Source organism: Tachypleus tridentatus, chromosome 1 (assembly GCF_004210375.1).
Source record: "Tachypleus tridentatus isolate NWPU-2018 chromosome 1, ASM421037v1, whole genome shotgun sequence".
In the NCBI taxonomy this organism is placed as follows: Eukaryota; Metazoa; Arthropoda; class Merostomata; order Xiphosura; family Limulidae; genus Tachypleus; species Tachypleus tridentatus.
Genome location: NC_134825.1, coordinates 38,178,317 through 38,201,601, shown reverse-complemented (window position 1 = coordinate 38,201,601; position 23,285 = coordinate 38,178,317). Strand labels below are relative to the sequence as shown.

The window sequence follows — 23,285 nt, the reverse complement described above, 5'->3', positions numbered from 1 at the left end:
GTTTTGTTTTGCTTAATGTCATGTCTTCTCAGTATAAGTTTATGTGAATAATATATATACAAAAAAAGAACAAAGATAAGTTACCTTAAAATTTAACCGTTGTTTTCTATGTATTTTTGACAGAGTAGGGTACTCGAGTGTTTAACCTCAAAGTGTCTGCATAGGCCTGAAGTTTGAGTTTCGTTCTCTGTCCTTAGGCTTCTCCGTTCAACATATTTCGTAACTACACAAGTTTTCTGATAAAGATATTGACATTCCTTTCATCATTCAGTTCTTACAATTTAAAATTGTAAATTTTTATACCTCAGTGTTGCTTACTTTAAATACATAGCACATTCCTCAGGAGTTTTCCATAAAAATCTATAATTAATGTAGCACAACTCAAAACATTAGATGACTCACATGTGAAATATCCATACTGTTTTATTTTTATTTCCCGCCTCTGCACCTATCAAGAAACGATGTTTTATTTGTTACAAGTTCGGTCATATAAGGAGGTATAGAACCACTGACAAGAATGTTGAGTGTGATGCCTGAGAAATATAAAATAATATAAACACAAACCAAACAGCACAGATTCCTTCGTATGTTTATTCAGTGGCACAGATTTTACCAACTTCTATATATAGATATACTACTTGATTCAAGCTCGTTTAAAAAGCACGTCTTATTTCCCGTATTTTTAGAAGCAATGTTTTCCTTAAAACTAGAATAAAGACTAAAGAGATTGGTTGGTTGGTTGGTTGGTTGGTTGGTTTGGAATTTCGCGCAAAACTACACAACAGCTATCTGCGCTAGCCGTTCCTAATTTAGCAGTATAAGACTAGAAGGAAGGCAGCTAGTCATCACCACTCACCGCCAACTCTTGGGCTACTCTTTTACCAACGAATAGTGGGATTGACCGTAACATTATAACGCCTCCACGGCTGAAAGGGCGAGCATGTTTGGTGCGACGGGGATTCGAACCCATGGCTTCCATATTACGAGTTGAACGCCTTAACCCACCTGGCCATGCCGGACCGGATAAAGAAAAATAATCAAGTTGCATCTCAACCGTTTCTTAATTATACATAATTTTCTACACTACAAACAACGTTTCTTTAATGCGCAACTAAAAGATTTGATAATGTAGTGATTTTTATAAACGATTGTGAGTGCTATCATACAACCTCAATATGTCTTTACAAAAACAGATAAGCACGCAGAAAATTCTGTACTTAAAAAGTACTAAAATACAAATATTATTAAATTCTGTGTACAGAAAACTAAAAAAGCGAAGGTTAACCACATGCTCCTCTTTATCTTCAAAGTTTATCATATTTAGAATTAACAATGCGCGAAATGTAATATATTGTAGCATGAATACGATTCTGTACAATGAGTATTTGTGAAACAAGGGTATGTTCATTTTCTTGCTGGCATGAACATCTAGTTCTGCCTGTTCTTAGTTCACATAAAGTTAACTCTTTAAGATTCTCTTATTCACCTTTTCTGAACATTTATTAATATTGGTTTTAAATAATTAATCTTATATTATCATTATTAGGTTTATGGTACGATAATTAAAGAAAAACATTTCAGGTTAACAAAACAAAACTTAATACGTTGTCCTTCAAACTATCTTGTTAAAATTGTATGATTTCAAGGATAGAACTAAAAAAACCAAGACTGAAATTGCTAGTGTGTGTTTTCTCAATGAAAATCCACATCAGGATATCTGCTGTGTTCACCGAGGGGAATCAAACCGCTGATTTTAGCCTTGTAAAACCGTAGACTTACCGCTGTACCAGCGGGGGAACTGCAGAAATTGTAAGGGTTCTATGATTTATGTTAAGCCTTTCAGGATATTTAAGGGAATAACATAGTCTGCAATAAATCTGACAAGGTGTAATATATAAGCCATTGAATATATACCTTCTGTAAGTGTATATCATCTAGCCAACAGTCAGGTTAAAATGTAACTTATACTACGTTGTTCATTCGTGTAATTTGATATTTAGCGAAAGCCTTAAAACAACGAGCTTCTATGGTCTAACAAAAGTTACCATTCTTGAGAGCTCTATAACCTACTTAAAATATGACCTTGCAATACGTGACCTATGAGGTAGGGCACATACATTTCTGGAGAATTACCGGAAAGCTCAAGAAATAAAATCATACAGTGAAAGTTTGTTTCATGTTCTCAAGTATTCGTGCACGTTTACTTTTGGACAAACTTACTGTAAATGACGATATAAAATTTACTGTATCGTAAATGCAAAACTGTAGTTGTGTCCAAACTCTTACATATGTATCAGATTACTATTATAAAAGAATTTCTTGTTGATTTATAGTACTTCTAAAACCCTTGTATTTTCATGCCATTTCTTTCAAAGTCTCTCTTTGTGTTAGTTAAGTCATGTATTTCTTGCGATAAGGATCACTTGAAAAAGGTTATAAGTTTGGCGATTTAATTATGCGTTTCTTAGGCTGAAGTTAAAAAGATAGGAATAAATTCTTGAGTGTCCAAATCTACATTAATTCCTTCCAACCCACATGTTTAATTGAAATGGTAATTGCTTTTTACATAAATATTTACAGTAAATGTATTTTGAAATTCCATTTTCCATAACTGTGCAATGCATCGTCTTCATGAATAACCCATTGTATTTTATTCACAGTATAAGCCAAGGAAACGAGAGTTGTCCCTTACCTCAAAACGAAAGTCGTTGATGCCAGATTTAATGGAAGCATCCGAGTCCGAATCAATTCCCGGTGGTTCTGGTGAAAGTGCAGAGAATGAACACACACATCGATTGAATAATGATGGAATATTGACTGCTATAAACGATCCGGTTTTCCCAAGTTTTCCAGACAAATTGCTTAGACAGTTAGGTCTACAAGGAAATAAGCCATTCAGGTATGAGTAACTGAAATGAAATGAATTACGTCTGTGTATGCGTGTATTAGACTCTTTTACATATATAAACGTTTTGGACTATTTATTTAGAATTTTACTGGAATACACTAACATTATTTTGTGAGTTTCCAATTAGCAAGAAAAGAGATGCTGTAGTATTCATGAAGAGTAAACTTCTTTTTGTGTGCGATACCACATTGCTTGCCCTAATAATATATAAGTGAACGAAACCTTTTTCATGTAGTTCGAATTTGTTTGGGAATATTTAAATGAAAATTCTGCGGAAGTGGACAGGAAATATTTTGATTTCTCAAAATATTCTTCTGATGATAAAAGTAGGATCATTTTTGTCATTAGCAAAATAAAACGTTTAAAATATACTTTATTTAAATATATATAAAATGAACGGTTTATAGTTGATTATGAATTAAATGTGCTAGAGGTTATGTTTATGTATGAAGTGTTAGACGACAACGTTTATAAAAATGAATTTACAGAACATAGTGGTTACAAATACAATATAAGAATAGCGAAAACTATGATAGCACTTATGGAATTTCAGATTTATTCGGTTACAACTAGGATAGCTAAAATTCAATGCATAAAAAAAATCTTTCGTTACTTTTGGCCTGTCATTACATTTGTTTTATTACCTAAAGACGGCAAGTGAATACTAGCGAAACGTTTTTTTGCTCAAATATTTTACTATTCCGGTTTATCTGTTGTTGTTGTTTTTTAATTTAACTATGATAATGACCAGAAAAACTTGTGTAGCTATACATGAAATAGCTATGTTGAATATTTTCAATGACTTGTGTTCTTTCACATCGATTGCTTATGTTGTGTTGTTTATCTTGCAAGGGCAGGTTCTTATAGTTGGGAACTATATAAACCAATTTTTTCTTCAAGTAATTCAATATTAGACACTGTATAGAATAGACACATATTAAATTCGAAACTAATGAAACGAATCACTTTAACAGCACAGCGCATAACGGAAATTATCACAAGCATCCTCTAAAACCTTCATTGTTACAATTTGTAAAATGTCACAAAACTATGTATTAAGAATACCATAGTAACGTTTCTTCTAATTTAAATTTGTTAATAATTTGACAAAGTTTCTTCTCCTTTCTCACTATGGTTTGTTCTTCCATATTCTCAAGAGCTTATGCACAGATTAATTGCTCTAGTAGTGACAGTTTCTGTACGTACAAAAACAAAACGAACTGAATTGCTTAAATTATGTTATGTTTAAATCTGAGATATATTTAAATTATCAATAACAGGATACTCTATAGAGTTTGTTCTTAAGATTAAAAGGAATAATAAAGTGTTTTAATCTAGATTGGTCTGTAAATATTATTAACTGTGAAACAATATAAGATGTAATCAGATAATATAGCATACTGTTTTTAAAAAAGACTAAATGAAGTAATTAGTTTGTAATTATGCACTTTAGTTTACATTTTAAAGTGACAGTATTCTCACGGGAGCTCCGATATTCACATATTAAATTGAGTCGTTTCTTGAACTTGAACAACTGTCATCATTAGTAAGACTCTTGCTTATTTTGTTTGTTTTAGTGTATAGCTGTATAATAGGCTACCAGCTTTTTTTCTACCTCGAGTCTCAATATGCAAATTTCAGAGCGTTGTAACTGTTATTGTAAGTAACGCCGTGGTGCCAGATACTGTTGACTAGTAACCTTCAGTCAGTTCTTAAGTTATAAATGAAAGACTGCTTTGCCTGAGCTTTGGAGTCTCTACATTGGTCATAAAGGCTTCGTTCATGTTGAAAATACCAAACGCATTCTAAGAAAACTGTGTTTGTTTGTTTGTTTTTGAATTTCACGCAAAGCTACAAGAAGGCTATCTACGCTAGCCGTCCCTAATTCAGCAATGTAAGACTAGAGGGAAGGCAGCTGGTCATCACCACCCACCGCCAACTCTCAGGCTACTCTACTACCAACAAATAGTGGGATTGATCGTACATTGTAACGCCCCAACGGCTGAAACGGCGAGAATGTTTGGTGTGATGGGGGTTCGAATCCGCGACCCTCGGATTACAAGTCGAGTGCCTTAATCACCTGGCCATGCCGGGGGCCCAAATTACTGTTGATTTGACCGAGGTGAAGAATAGACTTAATATGATATATAAATCAATTTTTACTCATCAAAAAAAAAAAAAAGATAATTGGATTGAGTTTGTGGGCTCATACTGCCAGAAACCGGATTTCGATACCCGTGATTGGCAGAGCACAGAGAGCCCTTTGTGTAATTTTGTGCTTAATAACAAACAACAATCTGAAAAATTTTAATGATATCGGTAAACTGAAAAGCTCATCTTTATAAAGAAGAGAGAAAGAAAACACAACATTTTTCCTGAAACTATAGTATGCTTCTTAACACTATAATACATAAATTGTTTAACCGCTAAATAAAAAAACTATTTTTATTGATATTATATGTATCGAATTAACCATTTGTAATAACAACATCTGTAATTTTACTCTTCTTATTAATATTATATATATCTAATTAGTTCCCCGCTAGTACAACAGTAAGTCTAAGGATTCACAATCCTAAAAGGAGGGGTTTGATTCCCTCACTGGACTCAGAAGATAGCCCGATGTGGCTTTGCTATAAGAAAAACACACACACGTATGTGTTTAACCATTTATAATATCAACATCTGTACTTTTAGTTTTGCCCCCAAGTGGCTCAGCGGTAAGTCTTCCGACTTATAACGCTAAAATCCGGGTTTCGATATCCGTGGTGAGCAGAGCACAGATAGCCCATTGTGTAGCTTTGTGCTTAACTAAAAAAACCAACAACTTTTACTTTTTTATTGATATTATATGTATCTAATTAATCATTTGTAATATCAACATCTGTCTTTTTACTGTGCTATTAATATTATATATATCTAACTAACCATTTGTAATAACAACATTCGTACTTTTACTTTTTTATTACTATTATGTGTATCTAACTAATAATTTGTAACAACAACATCTGTACTTTTATTTTTTTCTTTTCTGAGCTTTTGTTACTGTTCTTAAATAAACAATTCAGTGTATTTCAAGTATTTTCTACGTTTATTTTTTTCCCACTAATTAAATTACGTTGGATTAAAAGTTTAAATTTCAAGCTCTAGGTAGTGTAAAACATATTCGTGACCCGCTTTATGTAAAAAAAAATATGATGTTTGAAACATTTTAAATTCAAGGTAAAATTACTGTAAAAAGTATATTACAATATAAAAATAGGATGTGTTTTCATAATAAGTTTTTACCAATGTGATGTATGGGTAAGATTATTTTACCATGAATGAAACTTAAGTCGTAGTTTTCATCTTAAATCTGATGTAAGCTGTGAGATGACATCACAGTTCAGAACAAAAATAATATTTTTTTCTTCGTGTGAACTGACGAGGTAAGTCAGAGGTCTATCAAAATAAGTGGTACCCCAGTGGAACAGCGGTATGTCTGCGGACTCACACCACTAAAAACCGGGCTGCGATACCACTGGTGGGCAGATCACAGATAGGCCATTTGTGTAGCTCTGTGCTTAATTGTAAACAAACAAACAGAATAAATTTTAAAAGATATTAAGTTATCAGTGGAAATATATTGCGCATCACCATCCAAAAATCTGTTTTACTGCCATAGTTGTGTACATCATGTTAGGTTAATTCTTGGAATCTTACCTTAAAGGAAGATCAGACTATGTGATCAAAACGTTGATTCATACATTGGTTTTTTAATGAAGGGTAAATATAAATTAAAAGTATGTATGAAAATTAACTGTTTTATGTGGTCGTGTATTTTAAAATTCAAGCATTCAAGTTTATAAATTTATGATCCCTTGTTCACCATCACTTTGAAGACTGTATTGGTTACCACGTGAACATATATAACTTGATATAAAACAACTGTAATCAAAAGCTGCTAAATAATTTTGTCAACGGATGTAATACAAAATGTGGTATTTTATTGTTTAATACATCATCAAACATCTGTACATAAAAACTGGCTCAGTAACATAAACCATTGTCATGTTACATATACTAAGTCAGCCACATATAAACAAAGAGTAACGTGTACAGTGGAACGCAGTAATATTTTTTCCTTTACATTCTCAGAAACTTCCATTTAAGAAGTAAGGAACTGCCCATCATTTAGTGACGATTATAGAAAAACCTGAAGTACATGTGTGATGAGGAACAAGTTAATAATAGCCACTCGTGTAGCTCTTTTTTGTACTATTTCAAATCTCTCCACCCAATAAGGCTCACTGTTAAAATGTTTCAATTTTGGAAATTAAGTTCACACAGTTACACCGGAAGTGAACAACATATATATAATGACGTGTTTCCTGCTAGCGATAAGAGTTAGAAACAGGCAGCCGAATAACTGTTTCACATACTATTTATGCTGCGAACAACGGTGTTCAAAGCTAGCGTGCGAACTGGAAATCGTAACTACCTCTTTGTTATCCTTCAATTAATTAGTAAGTCGTATCTTTTACCACTTCTTATACATATTATACTAAGGTACGTTTTACACAAGGCGCCTATTGTTGTATAAAATGAGTTGTGTTTTGTTGAAATAAGCCCTACACATTGAAGATCACGTGGAAGGAAACAAGATGTCCCAGATAAGCTCCTTTTATGAGTTGGTGCAAGCAATACGGAAATCGTAAGCGTTTTTTGAGAAGTGTAATTTTTCTTTGATTTCTTACAGAGGCGTCGCTAGGGGCTCAGGCCCATAGGCGCGGGAATTTAGATGTTTCAGTATAATACCGGTCATGTTTTTTCTGTTCTGCTTTTTCAAGAAACCAATAGGCATTCCGAGCACTGTTAAATAGAATAAAGGCATGCGCTCCGTGTGCCAGTGCCTAGCGATGCCTCTGATTTGTTGTTGCGAATAACCTATAAAGTTAATTATTTATTGAGAAGTTTTGACCCCTACGTTATCAGATTTACAGATACAAAATATTATTGTTGCAGTTAAATGTATGTAGAGAAAATGTTTCTACATTTGCGAGTGAATAATGGATAACGTTAACACTTTATGGAAAGGACTTTTAAAAGTAGATAAAAAATTTCATTTAAGGATAAACGTTTAAATATATTCTTTTAAACATTACTTTTTCACTAGATAATTAAATAGCATCGTCAGGTGGCAAGCGTTGAACAAAATGCTACAACATGATGGAGTAATTCGTGCCTCTTTGTTAACCTGAAGAAGATCGAAACGTTGTTCTCTACTTTATTTTAATAAAAGCTTTAATACCCATACCAACCGTCTCGAGATACAAAATATTACAACAATTCAAACTGCCACGTGCTACAATACCAACCGTGATGTTACGCCATTAAACAATAACGTAATAGAAATAAACAATAGCTAGGTAATGAAAAAGTTAGAATAATATAACCATACACCCGTGCATTTAATTAAGTTCAGTTTTTTCGATAAAAAAAACTTCTTAAATTTTTATTCGATTCACATCCTTTTCTTTATCAGTAATTTCACCTTGTGAAAAATTAAAGTGGTAATTGTTTTTCACCGTGTGTTCAAATACATAACAGTTTGCTGTCAAAAGCTTCTTTGAGCCTTGTCGAAAGCTGTCGTTTGGTTGTCTGATGTAAGAACTATCACAATCGTTACATTTAATTCGCCCATAGTGACACAGCAGTAAACTTAATATTGTGATGATTTACAGTCACGTTTGAAAACCATATAAATGTCATTCACAAAAAAAACAGAAAGTGGAATATGGAAAGAAGAGAAAGTAGTAATTTCTTCTGTCTTGATCGTAAGTATATTGGATGAAACAAGTAAAACTGGATTTCCTACATTTAGGTCTTCGAATATTTCATAAATAACGCCTTGAAATGAAATGTTGTAAGAGTTTCTGCAAAATGAAATAACTAGTTCACGACACAAACATCTAAATAGGAAATCGGACTGAAGTAATTTTGATAACATTTCTATGCACAATTACTTCATCAACTAACATATACGTGAAGATGTTTTTACATCAAACTATTTTTTAATCCTTACTCTGTTTGTTTGTAATTAAGCACAAAGCTACACAAAGGACTATCTGCGTTTTGGCCGGCACGGGTATCGAAATTCGGTCTTTAGCGCTGTAAGTCAGCAGACATACCACTGTGCCACTAGGAGGGCTTCTAACTTTTATTTAATTATATTGCATTATTATTAATTAATTATACTTATCACAAAACATTAAACACTAGGCTCACTATATGTTTAAGCTCTGCATTCTGTATCTACTTACTTAGGGATTTTCAAGAGTTACAACGTAGCACAATAGTATCATAGTATTCCAACCACCCTGTGTTTGTCACATCGGTTGTCGACAGCGCGTTTTTCTCAATCCATGGCTCTTTAGGCCCACTAAGATAAAAAGCAGTGTTATTATTGTTTAAGGACGTTATTTCATGACTGATATTGTAGCACGTGAGTAGTTGAATTGTAATATTTTGTTCAAAGCTTTCTACCTGATAAAGCTGGGTAAACTCAGCGAAACGTAGTTTTCCTTTACTTAAAAAAGTTTTAAAACATGTTTATTTCTTTATCCGTAAATAAAAAAATGTATAGTTTATTATCAACTCTGTGTTAATATAAACACTTTTACAAAACAATGAAACGGAGAAACCTTTACGTTAGAAAATATTTTGCAATAACTTCAATTAAAATTGTTTCATTTTTCAAGTTCTATTTATGTTGAGAGCTATTATACAAATTATTGCTGTGTGGCTTGCAACTTTTTATTGTGTATTTTCAGCAGTGGCCAATTAAGTGAAAAGGAAATTGAGGTAAGATTTTTGTTAAATAGGCTATTAAAGTTATCGCTATTTGATTTAATTATTCTAAACGCGCAGCATGATTTAATCAACACCATTTTTACTCCTTATACCATTTTATTGGTAAATTTAGTTTAAGTTTCGATTTGATACGAATCCGTCATTTGCAATGGTAGACTTCTGAATGACGTTCCACCGTGCTTGTGTTCTGGTAGGTAATGAAACTACGAATGTAAAATGGTGTGAACAGAATATTTGATATTTTTTGTAATTTTGAATATTTTTAACGAATTTTTCTGAAATAACTTAAAGTGTAATATATATTTTTTATTTACGAAATATTACACACATTTAAAGTTCTCTTCTGAAGTTCTAAAGTACAAAAAAGTGAATTCTAAATCACTTGTTAATTTCTCTAACGAAAATTATTTAATGTTGTTTCTTACATGTCAGTAAAGATTTCCTTCAATTTTCAAAGTGAAATCATCAGGAGGCGCTTCGTTGACGGACCGGCATGGCCAGGTAGTTAAGGCACTCTACTGGTAATCTGAGGGTAACGGGTTCGAATCCCCGTCACACCAAACATGCTAACTCTTTTAGTCATGGGGAATTATAATATTACGGTCAATCCAAGTATTTGTTGGTAAAGAGTAGCCCAAGAGTTGGCGATGGGTGGTGATGACTAGCTACTTTCCCTCTAGTTTTACACTGCAAAATTAGGGACGGCTAGCGCAGATAGCTCTCGTGTAGCTTTGCGCGAAATTCAAAACAAACGAACAAGAGCTTCGTTAAATAACGTATGTTATTCGTATTTATCCAAAACTAGGAATATAAAAATTACCATGCTTTTCAGCATTGATTAATTTCACAATTTTTATTTTCTTTCCATTGACATGCATCAGAGTTTAGTATAAATGTTAGACTGATCGCTTTCACAAAATTATAATTTTTGTACAATATACTTCTTAATTTTAAACTCTCTATTTTAATAAAAAAATTTCAGTTTATTTGTGTATTATTTAAAAACACATAAATGTGTATTTTGCAGGTGTTACATTTTAATAGATAAATAAAAATTGCACATATATATATATATATACATACACACACACATATACTCACGTGGCTATAGTTTAGTTTTTGCCATACCACTGATCACACCATTTTTTTACTACCAGTTTTATAAGTCACTATTTATTTTCAATACAAATATTTTCAAATGTTTAATAGTTAAAAATATATTAGAGATATGTTCAAGCAGAGTTACTTACATTTTGGTTAAATCTGTCACTGGTTTATTGATACGTATGATATTTCGACATATCAATAAATTGAACATGAAAGAAATAGTGAAACAAAATTAATATGACACCAAATGAAGGTTTCTGCCGTTTGTTCGTTACAGAACAAGTTCAGCAAGCTATCCCTGGGTTTCAGGACAGATAAACTGACTTTAAGCCAGAGGATCGAACTACAGCAGCGCCAAAGAGACACTGCAGAAAAGAGTGTGGAAAATGAGGCTAAAACACTTAAAGAATATCTAAATGTAATATACTGTTATTTGTATCTAAATGTAATACACTGTTCTTTGTATATAAATGTAATACACTGTTCTTTGTATCTAAATGTAATATACTGTTCTTTGTATCTAAATGTAATATACTGTTCTTTGTATATAAATGTGATACACTGTTCTTTGTATCTAAATGTGATATACTGTTCTTTGTATCTATATGTAATACACTGTTCTTTGTATATAACTGTAATACACTGTTCTTTGTATCTAAATGTAATATACTGTTCTTTGTATATAAATGTGATACACTGTTCTTTGTATCTAAATGTGATATACTGTTCTTTGTATCTATATGTAATACACTGTTCTTTGTATCTAAATGTAATACACTGTTCTTTGTATATAAATGTAATACACTGTTCTTTGTATCTAAATGTAATACACTGTTCTTTGTATATAAATGTAATACACTGTTCTTTGTATATAAATGTAATATACTGTTCTTTGTATATAAATGTGATACACTGTTCTTTGTATATAAATGTAATACACTGTTCTTTGTATATAAATGTAATACACTGTTCTTTGTATCTAAATGTAATACACTGTTCTTTGTATCTAAATGTAATATACTGTTCTTTGTATATAAATGTGATACACTGTTCTTTGTATCTAAATGTAATACACTGTTCTTTGTATCTAAATGTAAAACACTCTTCTTTATATATAAATGTAATACACTGTTCTTTGAATATAAATGTAATACACTCTTCTTTATATATAAATGTAATACACTGTTCTTTGTATCTAAATGTAATACACTCTTCTTTATATATAAATGTAATACACTCTTCTTTGTATATATATGTAATACACTGTTCTTTGTATCTGAATGTAATACACTCTTCTTTGTATATAAATGTAATACACTCTTCTTTGAATATAAATGTAATACACTCTTCTTTATATATAAATGTAATACACTCTTCTTTGTATATAAATGTAATACACTCTTCTTTGTATCTAAATGTAATATACTGTTCTTTGTATATAAATGTAATACACTGTTCTTTGTATCTAAATGTAATATACTGTTCTTTGATATAAATGTGATACACTGTTCTTTGTATCTAAATGTAATACACTGTTCTTTGTATCTAAATGTAATACACTGTTCTTTGTATATAACTGTAATACACTGTTCTTTGTATATAAATGTAATATACTGTTCTTTGTATATAAATGTGATACACTGTTCTTTGTGTCTAAATGTAATATACTGTTCTTTGTATATAAATGTGATACACTGTTCTTTGTATCTAAATGTAATACACTGTTCTTTGTATCTAAATGTAATACACTCTTCTTTATATATAAATGTAATACACTCTTCTTTGAATATAAATGTAATACACTCTTCTTTATATATAAATGTAATACACTCTTCTTTATATATAAATGTAATACACTCTTCTTTGTATATAAATGTAATACACTCTTCTTTGAATATAAATGTAATACACTCTTCTTTATATATAAATGTAATACACTGTTCTTTGTATATAAATGTAATACACTGTTCTTTGTATATAAATGTAATACACTGTTCTTTGTATATAAATGTAATACACTGTTCTTTGTATATAAATTTTCGGAATTGATTTGTTACGCGATAAAGATGAGATTCGAATTATTCAAAGCAGACTTTAAATTGCTTTATAATAAAATTTTATTCATTGGATATAATTGAAAAGTATATATTTTTCTGAAGCCAATATGTGAGCTGTGATGTTTTTTTTTCTACTTGTAAAGGCGCTGAACCAACAAAGCACTACACATCAAATGAGAAAATTAATCGGCAAGGTTCAACAACAATTAGAGATTGTTCAACAAACATGTGCACGTGTTTCGAGCTGTGCCGAATTATACGGAGCTGTTCAACAGGTAAGATATTTCTATATGGTATGCAATACTGACGTATCCACTTTTAGATGTTGATTATCAAACTATAACTCATAAGCCACAGTTATAAAACAACTTACTTTTTGCGTGTTTAACTGAAACAATATACATTTATATAACTAATTTTAATTGTTTTATTTACTGTTTCTAGTCTAAACCAACAAAAGTCTTATTAAAGTATTTGTAATTCCTGGATTAAACTAAATAACACTAAAGATTTGTGTTATGTTGGGATAAGTTAATGACTTATCCCAGGGCTTTGGTTCAATAGCTGAGAGGCAGCGATTGCAGGGGTTTATCAGATACAGTTGTGGTATTTTAATATACAGTAGTTCTATACAAGTGACTGTAGTAGCAGCTCTAACTTGCAGGAGGTTCGTCAAAAGATGTATCAGAGTACGTCATAGTTTTACCTCAATTGAACCGAAACGAGAAAAATAAACTGAAAAACAAAACTTAACACCATTCAAAACATTTTATTTATTTACGAGAGGAAATACATCACAAATGTATAGTTTGTGCTTAATGCCTATACGAATTGAAAGACAACCTCACTCCTGTCATTGGAGCAGACAAAAGAAATATAAACAATTTGAAGTTAGTTAACTCTGAAATAACACTAATATGAATACGGTTAACTCTTTTAAAGTGATTTGTTAACCACTTCACTTGGTAATTTCCATTAAAAGATACAAGAGGAAAATCTTTCATAATGCCAAACCGTCAGATAACTGACGTGGTCTGAAAACCCATTAGCATAAGCCTAAAGGAATCATTCATGCAACAAGAATAACCATGCTTGTTAACATGAGTTTCGGCCCGGGATGGCCAAGCGTGTTAAGGCGTTCGACTCGTATTCCGAGGGTCGCGGGTTCGAATCTCGGTCGTACCAAACATGCTCACCCTTTCATGAGTGGAGGCGTTATAATGTGACGGTCAATCCCACTATTCGTTAGTAAAAGAGTAACCCAAAAGTTGGTGGTGGATGGTGATGACTAGCTGCCTACCCTCTAGTCTTACACTGCTAAAATAGGGACGGCTAGCGCAGATAGTCCTCGAGTAGCTTTGCACGAAATTCAAAATAATAGGAGTTTCTTTTGTATTTTCATTTATTTCACGTGCAAGAAATGGTTGTTATTCTACACAATTGGTATGTAAAACATGCCACATATTTCATCCTCTTTTCCTTTATGTAACCCTCAAACATTAAGAACAAAGAAACTGTGAATTAGGTTTGCTTCTGTGGAAACCAGCCCTTGCAACAGGCAAATATGCTTCATGGCACAGCCTATAGGCAGGACAGGTAAGCAATGTTTTTAAACAATAACAAAAATAAAAACATTTATACGAAATCTTTTAATAGTTAATTTTTATTAATATATAACACAAAATTTATGAAAACAAAACTATTTACCATTGACGACTGTATATGAATCTATGTAAAACAACATCCATGAATACTTGTTAATTTTTACAGTAAACGCCTCTAGCCTTATTTTAAAACAAGTGAAACATATTTGTTTTACAATAACAGTTAAATAGTTTTGTTTTTACAACTAGATCTTGAATTATGTATTATTAGTTTCAATAATTTAAGGAAGTTTGTTTATATTTGAAATAATAATGTGACTTCGAGGCAAATACTCTGAAAACCTTATATATATGGAAAACAATTCTAACTAAATAATAACTTTTATAACACTAAAATTTTAAAATGCAGCATTTACTGGATTTCATATTAACTTTCCTCAAACAGCAACATCTGCAGGACAGCTGTTAAATTAATATGTGGAGATACTATAACATTATTCTCATGATGATTTACTTTGCTTTCACCAGGTCCTTCTTAACTTAAAACAGCTCTGCGTGAATCTGGCAAAACTCTTGTGCTTTCCCGATTTATCTGAGTTCCAGTTCCCTCGTCTCTCTATTTGTTTATCAAATTGTCCTGGTAAAAACGTTTAAGGTAGATGAAGTAGTCTTGACTGATGTATAAATTGCAATTGAAATTGAAATATATGGATACTATTGTTATGTTATTGGCGCTGTTGTTTCAGGCTGAGTGGGAGTGAACGTTGATGCCAACGATCCAGCAGCTTTGGCAAGGAATTTTAACTTTTGCTGGGGCTTTAATCCAATTTGTCAGGCTTCAGTTCCAGAAATATCTTTTTAATATTTTGGATCTTGTGATTCACAGTAATAATTTTTGTACATGGCTTTACGATCGATGTGGAACATCTTTTGATAGGACACTTAGTTCAGTGTTATTATCTCGTGCCCAGTAGTTGAGTCAAGGCCCATCATTCTTCTCAGTTTCTGGTTCCTAATTCAACCAATGTACAAAAGGTCATCAGTGATACATTGGGTTTATCATTTTACAGCATTTTTGTATAGCAATTGCTGCTACTCGCAGTTTGATGAACTGCGTTCTCTAAAAAATCACTACGAGGACCAGTCTAGTCAGAACCAAACCACTTTCCTTTGTTATACACACACAAAAGCTACATCAAGTATTCTCTCTTGAACTTTTGTTTCCTTATTGTCTTGTCATAACATCTCTTTTGCCATGTGACAGTTTTAGGCAACTGCTAACATGCAAATTCATGTGTATCAAGTAATGTTTACCCCAACATGTTCTTGATGCTCTGTTACACATCTATGCTGATAGGGAATACCATAGAAAACATTCACGAGAGGCCTGTATTTCAAAGCAAAGCTTTATTTCTTTCTTGAATAATGTGCTGTTGTAATGTACAGCACGTATTCATTTTCTCAGTTCTTTTAGGTTTCACAAGCTTCTCTAGCAAGCACTTATTATTAGTGTAAATACTCTGTTCAGTTACAAAATTCGAGTGTGGATGATATGGCAAAGTGAATGTCTCCGTTAAACCCTCCATATTTGAAAACTTTGAAGAAAAATGATTATTGAAAGCAGCTCTTTGGTTCACCTGGATTTCTTCTAGTGCTCCAAATCATGTTATCCATTGTTTATCAGCAATACTTAACGATTTTTTGTATTGATTTTAAGTAATGAAGCAGTTTCTGTAAATTATCTATTCCCAATATTATTATTATTTATTTTGTGTGTAAGATGTTAGATACATGCCTTTTTACTCGCGTTTAGCTTGTCATCGTTTGCAGAGGAGAGAATATATAAAAGTGGTCAAAGTGATGACTTCACTCAGGGCACCTGGCTGCAAGGATGACCAATGTTTAGGCAGCTTCTGTAGGAATCATGAATTTGATCTCATTTCTTACACCTTTACCATCACATACCAAATCCCATTTAATCCCCGTAGGAGCTGGGCTGAACTTCATAGCGTTGGACACAAGATGTTCGCTGTGTCCAATCTAGGTTAGGTATAGTTGTGATATTCTCAAATAAACTGTCTTCCTACAGTAAGTTAAATCATCACTCTAACAAAAATCTCATTTAAAAATTTATTGCAGAGTATATATAAATTTTTACCCTGACTGAACTGACACGAAGTTTGATAGTAAAAAATTCCTTTGTTTATTCCCAGAGCTAAATGCTAAACAGAACAAAATGTTTAGCTTTTACTTAATACGTACACATAAGGAAAGACATACGTATTTCTACCCATGAAGTGTATACATATATCGAGCGTAGTATACATCTGAGAATAGCCAAAACTGAGATGATAAACCACTAAATGGTTAATTTACCTCTCTGGAAAGGGTAACCTTTTTCATAACGTATATATCATCTGGTTACTTCCATTTAAAACAGTAAGGAAGACAAGTCTTCAGTTTCTCTACACCTGATATAACCACAAAGCCCGTTACTAGAAGCCTGGAGGAATTTTCAGCTGCATCAACTGCGGGAAGATTTAGAAATATCAAAGAAGAATGTGTAACTGACTCAAAACTAAACTCAAAACAATCAAACCCATTTATATTGGTGCTATATGGTAACCTTGCTCCACGCGTAAAGTATGAATGTTTTGAAACATTCGTAGACAAAAACCATTTACCTTTATAAACTAAAGTACATAAACTTTCCAAATATAAAAGTGTGTTTTGTTCCATCATCTAAGAGTTCATTTAAAGTTCTAGATTGATTTTAAAAAAACAAATACTTACCGGCTCAAAAACTTACGGTAGCATTTTCAATAATTAATGATTCATGGCAATATTTTCAAAACATAGATGATGTCAAAATTTTAATGTTGCAATTACCATGGTGAGGTTTCTGATGTTATGGAGTAATTATACTTCTTAAAAATATAATGAATAATGTGTGATTTTTCAAAATGTTAGAATCATGTTAAGGTTTTGCGTATACCAAAATTGAGACAAAAATAAACACAAAGTGGAAGTTGTACTTTTTGGAATTAAATTACATGTTCTCTTGTATAAGTCAAAATAAGAGCATGAGGTTTTTATTTCAGGAAGAACGGATGAATCGTGCCTTTGAAGTTATGGTTTCCTATGTCGAAAACTTAAAAAGAACTTACGAGAAAGACCATCAAGAGTTGGAAGACACTCGGCGTTTGTTGATAGAGAACCGCATGTTGCCAAGTAACAGTGACACAGGAGGTGAAGAACAGGGGATGCCTCGCTCACCAAGATCTATGTCTATTAGTGGAGTAGGAAAATCTGTGAGTTTTGTTTTGTAAAATGTATATATAAATTTTTCATACTTGATATATTTTTTATTTAACTTTTTAAATATAAAAATGCACTACAAAATGTATCTTATTATTAAAAACAGCTTTTAACAGGATAGTTTAGAATTTGTTAAAATTTTTCTTATGGAAATGCGGAAACAAACATTTTTTGAAAATATTCAGAAAAAAAAAAAGGTTATCTCAAGACTAACCTATTTTAAGTATAAAAACAGAAGATAAATATCTACAGTTGTTTGTTCCAATTTACCTATGCTACAATTTTTTTGCAAATTGTTAAAGCACAAACATCCACATTATAACTAATCAAGCTTTGTAACGCTTCCCTCCCACAGTGGCAGCAGTATGTATATGAAATTACCACGCTAGAAACCGGGTTTCGATACTCGTTGTGGACAGATCACAGGTAGTCAGTCCATAGTAAAGCTTTGTTTTCTTAGCTTCAAACAAACTGTAGCATTAAAATGGGAAAATTGTCCAATCGGTATTTCACAAGCTGCACGCGGTTTCTCAGTGGCTGCAGAGTATTTTTTGTTAAATGTTTATAATTTCTGAACAGCAAAAAACAATATTTATTATATTTTTAATTTTATAAATTTCACACAACAGAATAGCTCATCAACCAACCTCATCCTCATCAACCAGTTGATCATTGAACTGTTTCTCGAGCATAATTAAATTTAAAAGATAAAACATTACGAAAAATAGTTGCTGTTGCCGATATACCATTTTTGGAAGTTGTGCTTTTTTTGTCATTGTAAATTCTACCTTTCTGAGCCAATAAAAGTTTACCACACCTGGTTTAAATCTTAGCCACATTCTTGTGACCTATAGTGCTTACATCATATATCCACTTAAAGTTCAGGTTTTGTGAGACAAAATTTTTTGTTCTCTCTTCTTTTTTTTTACTATTTCCTGTTTATACAATATTTAGAAGAGGGCTTGTGTGACTCATTGAAATGTAATTATCTTAAGTAGAGTCTTATGTTAACAAAATGACGAGCTTCAATTTAATTTACTATATTATTTTTTCTACACCTGCAACAAAAATGTTAACTATTATTTATGGACTTATGTTTTAACAGTTGAAAATTAACGCATTTACTCAACATATAGAAAGTTACTGAAATAGTTATTTTGCAGGAAGATTATATATAGTTTGTACGTACAACGTCTCATCTCAATAAACGAAACCAAGTGTATTCAAGATACACAAATATTATATTGTTATTTTTAAGATGGCTTATTGAAAAGTAATTTAAAACAAATATAACAATGTTCCCTACATTTTATTTACGCGATGTTTCAGTTTTAACTTTCTTAAAAGTTCCAACAATTTTATTTCATTTTTCCACGTGCAATACTTTCATCTTTTCGAAGCCTAGTTTTTTTGTTTGTTTTTGAATTTCGCACAAAGCTACTCGAGGGCTATCTCTGCTAGCCGTCCCTAATTTAGCAGTGTAAGACTAGATGGAAGACAGCTAGTCATCACCACCCACCGCCAACTCTTGGGCTACTCTTTTACCAACGAATAGTTGGATTGACCGTCACATTATAACGCCCCCACGGCTGAAAGGGCGAGCATGTTTGGTGTGACGGAGATTCGAACCCGCGGCCCTCAGATTACAAGTCGCACGCCTTAACACGCTTGGCCATGCCGGGCCGCCTAGTTTTTGTTGTTGTTTTGCAATCAAGTGTTCGTGTACGTATAATTCTTTTTTCGGGTTGCATATTCTTTGTATCTTGTCACCAGATGGGATAGTGGTAAATTTACTGACTCACGAAGTCGAAATGCGTGGTTTGATTTCCTGTGATAGATACAAAAGGTAGCTTAATATGACTTTGTTCTACAAAAATAACCAAGTATCTGTATCTAGTCGTTAAATTCGTGTGTTGCTTAAACTGGCATGGAATGTTTCATTCTTTCGTTCTCAGACAGTTGGATTTTTAGTTTTATGTATTATACCATTTTTTATGCTTAAGAACACTATTAACTGTTCTTAATGTGTAATCTGCTAAGTTAAGCTGCAGTCTTCAAGTAATTTTTCTATGGTTCATTTATTTAACATAAAATAATTTATGTTCCTCAAAAAGACTTAAAATAATATGGTGATTTTTTAAACACTCAAATATGCTTCGTATTTATAGAACCTTTTTATATTTTTTGAAGCATTCCAACATATTTTACAAATCTAGGGTTTCGCGATATAAACTAGTGTAAACTTTAGTGAACATATGGTGATTAGTTTAGAGAACATTCTTTTCTCGTCTGCATTTATTTAAATAGTTGCGTCGGAAAATTATACTGGGAATTATTTATTTCGTAGCCTGTTTTTAATGACAACACTTTACTTGAACACTTAGAGACTAAGAAGTGGTTTAAAAACTTGTTTTAAGTGTATGTATGATATCCTACAAGAGGAACTGTGTCTTACCTCAATTATAAAACTATCAACAAAGCAACAGGTTTTGGACACATGTATTTTGTATCAGCCTCCATTACCAACGATGTAACTAAACTCTAATCAGGTTTTCTTGTGATACAGAATATTTCAGATGCAGTTTTAATTTTCCGTACTAAGTACTCATAACTCCACTTAAATTACTAGCATAAAATATCATCGTTACATTGTAGGGTTGAAAGGCCCCAACATACCGATCAAAAGGATCCGTATCCACATGAAAAACTCCCTCAGAACACCCGCCTGTGGTACCTGAGCATTTCTGCCAAGTTCGGTCCCACTAACTTGTCAGAGGGATGTAAAAAAATGTGAGGAATGTCATCTCGGAATCTTGAGAAAGATGAGGCAGGAACACAAAATCCGATTCTAAAAACTTGTGTTAGACCCTTTCACAACTAGATAACCTTTTATTGTTTTATTGTTTTATTAAGCAATTATTTTCGGTGAATAGATTAATCACAATTAGAAGTCGAGATTTGAATGTTTATGTAATACTGTTTTAACTATAATACAAAGCATCAAAGTGAACGTGGTGATGTAGTATTTGTAAATGTTCAAACATTTGGTATCACAGTAAAAAGTTTACAATGAGTAATACAATGAGATGACAATATTGAAGATATATACACACACCTGAATTTGGTATTCTTTTTTATCAGTCTATAAATATAAACACTTAAAATAGTAATTATTTTAAACACATCCTTGTTTTCACAATATGGAGAGATGCAGTGGCAGCGTCAGGATATTTTCGTTGGGGAGGGCTGAGGTAAACTGTGGAGGGGCTTCCCAAAATGCCATCAATATGAAGTATAGATGGTAAATTATAATAATGTAAATACCAAGGTACATTTCAGAAAGGTGTGCTATTTTGAACTGCGTTTTCAATGCAGTTTTCATTGAAAGCTCATACTCTGATTAATAATTCATTATTACAAATTAGAAATAATCTGTTCATGAAAACATGCGTATATGTAAAAGAGGAAGCTCACCTAAATTCCACCCAAGGTAACACATAATAATAAAGAAAATCAAGATTAGCTTAGATTGAACATTTAATATACCATTAAGAGTAAAGCTACAAATCAAAAGAAATATAACATAAAGATATAGTTTACATAGCAGAAACGAATTATCCCATATGAAGTTAATACACTCTGAGGAAAAGTAAGGTCACTATCAGGCTAACTATCTTTCATCATGTTGTGTTTATAGTCAATATTACTTCAAAACAATGTGCCTGTTCTCGTGACTGGCAACAAATGTGTCTATAACAGTATCAATATCGAGTTGTTTTGTCCTCCTGGAGTTTACTGATATGACAGCAAGGTTGCTGGTGCGGTTGTTACCACTGCTGTTGCGCAAGTATATCTTGAAAAGCTTCAGACATGAGAAACTTCTCTCACAGGCAGGGTCACAGCAATGCGTACAAGTTTGAGGAGATCCATGAAGGCATCCTTGTATGGCTCCAGCATTGTTGCAAGCTCCAATGGTGTGGATACTTCCTGTCTCTTGTCTTTCTTCCTGGCAATTAGCCAGTTCAACTGGTGGACTTCCACTGCGAGGTCATCCTCTGCCACACCATAGTTTGCTGCCATTCCTAAGAGTGCTTGCTTGTCCAGAAATGTGGAGTGTTTGGGGTTCAATGCAGTTGCACCCATCAGAACACTGCAGGCATCAGAGGAGAATCTTCTATTCAGCTCGTGATTATGAATTCGTCCAGGTGTCTGGGGTCAGATCGCTGTCCACCTTAACGCGCCGTCTCAGTGCGTATTCTCACTTTCTTATATATATCCTCAGCACACTCTTCTAAGTCTTTCCATGCTGCTTTAGTTCTCATTTCTGAGAGACCAGAGGTCAGGTGACTGGTGGTGGTCTGATAGCTGTTTTGTCATCAGCAGTAGTTTTTCTATGGCCACTAAACTGGTTACGAACTGCTGATCTAGGAGGATGCACAGGTCCTTTGATTCAGTGGCTCTGTGGACATTGTCTCCCTCCACAAGACGCTTTCGGGTTGTCACAATGGCAGGGAGGATTCTTTTCACAGCCAGACAAGCAGCTTGTTGACAGGCCCATTTTGTGTCTGACAGTCGCTTCAACTCTGTGTGCTGGTTCATGGGTTCAAGCTTCTTCTGTACCTTCAGAAATTCTTCATGCACAACCGATGTAGAGAAGAATATGTACAGCTTCTGAACTGTCACAAAGAACTCTGCTGCAGCCTGGACGTTGTGCACACAATCAACTAGCACAAGGTTGAGCCTGTATGCATAGCAGTGGACATACACAGCCTGAGACACCTCTCTCCTGAACCTCTCCTGTACGCCACTGATGTGTCCTGACGTGACTGCAGCTCCGTCATAGCACTGGCTAATACAGGCATTATGGTCAATACCACATTTAGCCAGAGTCTCCATGATTTTCTTGAGCAATGAATCTGCATCCAGACCCTCAGCAGCTGTGAAGTCCAGGAACTCCTCGTGAAGGCTCTGTTGGTGGAGGTACCTTACTACACTGGACAGCTGTTCTTGTTTGCTCACATCTTTTGTTTCATCTACCATTAGAGCAGAATGCTCAGCTTCCACGACCTCTTTGCTGATATTCTTCCTGATCATTCCAGCTATGATGTCAAGCAGTTTGTTTGGATATCTTGGTGCGTGTACTTGGCATTGCCAGGACCACTCAGCTTCTTCAGGATTTCATCATACCTGGAAATCTGGATCTCGATCGGGCTGAGCCGATCGTTAGCCGCACGCAGAGCATACACCATGGTCAGCGGCTTGGTGGCCATACGCTTAAGGCGTTCGAGGCGGGAATCGCGCGCTCGAACAAAGCAAACCCGCGGCCTGGATATTGAATGGTCATAGTAGCACCAAAACAAAATGTCTAAATTGCAATTGACCTTCACAGAAAGGCTGGTTTCTCCATAAGTTCACATTATTCATACAGACCAAACTGTG

General features: G+C 33.2%; 1 protein-coding gene across 4 annotated transcripts in view; it reads left to right on the top strand.

Moving 5' to 3' along the window:
* The first annotated feature begins 2,357 nt into the window (after positions 1 to 2,357).
* The window catches only part of LOC143246380 (uncharacterized), a 42,464-nt gene continuing 21,536 nt past the window's right edge, over positions 2,358 to 23,285 (top strand). Inside the window, exons 1-6 of one of the 4 annotated variants that reach the window (XM_076492994.1) lie at positions 2,358 to 2,551; positions 2,661 to 2,899; positions 9,724 to 9,751; positions 11,145 to 11,285; positions 13,068 to 13,199; positions 17,630 to 17,839. In XM_076492994.1, the coding sequence (XP_076349109.1) occupies positions 2,549 to 2,551; positions 2,661 to 2,899; positions 9,724 to 9,751; positions 11,145 to 11,285; positions 13,068 to 13,199; positions 17,630 to 17,839 (753 nt within the window). In that variant the 5' untranslated portion in view covers positions 2,358 to 2,548. Of the gene's footprint in view, positions 2,552 to 2,660; positions 2,900 to 7,291; positions 7,602 to 9,720; positions 9,752 to 11,144; positions 11,286 to 13,067; positions 13,200 to 17,629; positions 17,840 to 23,285 lie in introns of those variants that run through there. The other 3 variants (XM_076492985.1, XM_076493002.1, XM_076493012.1) reach the window with 3 other exon arrangements.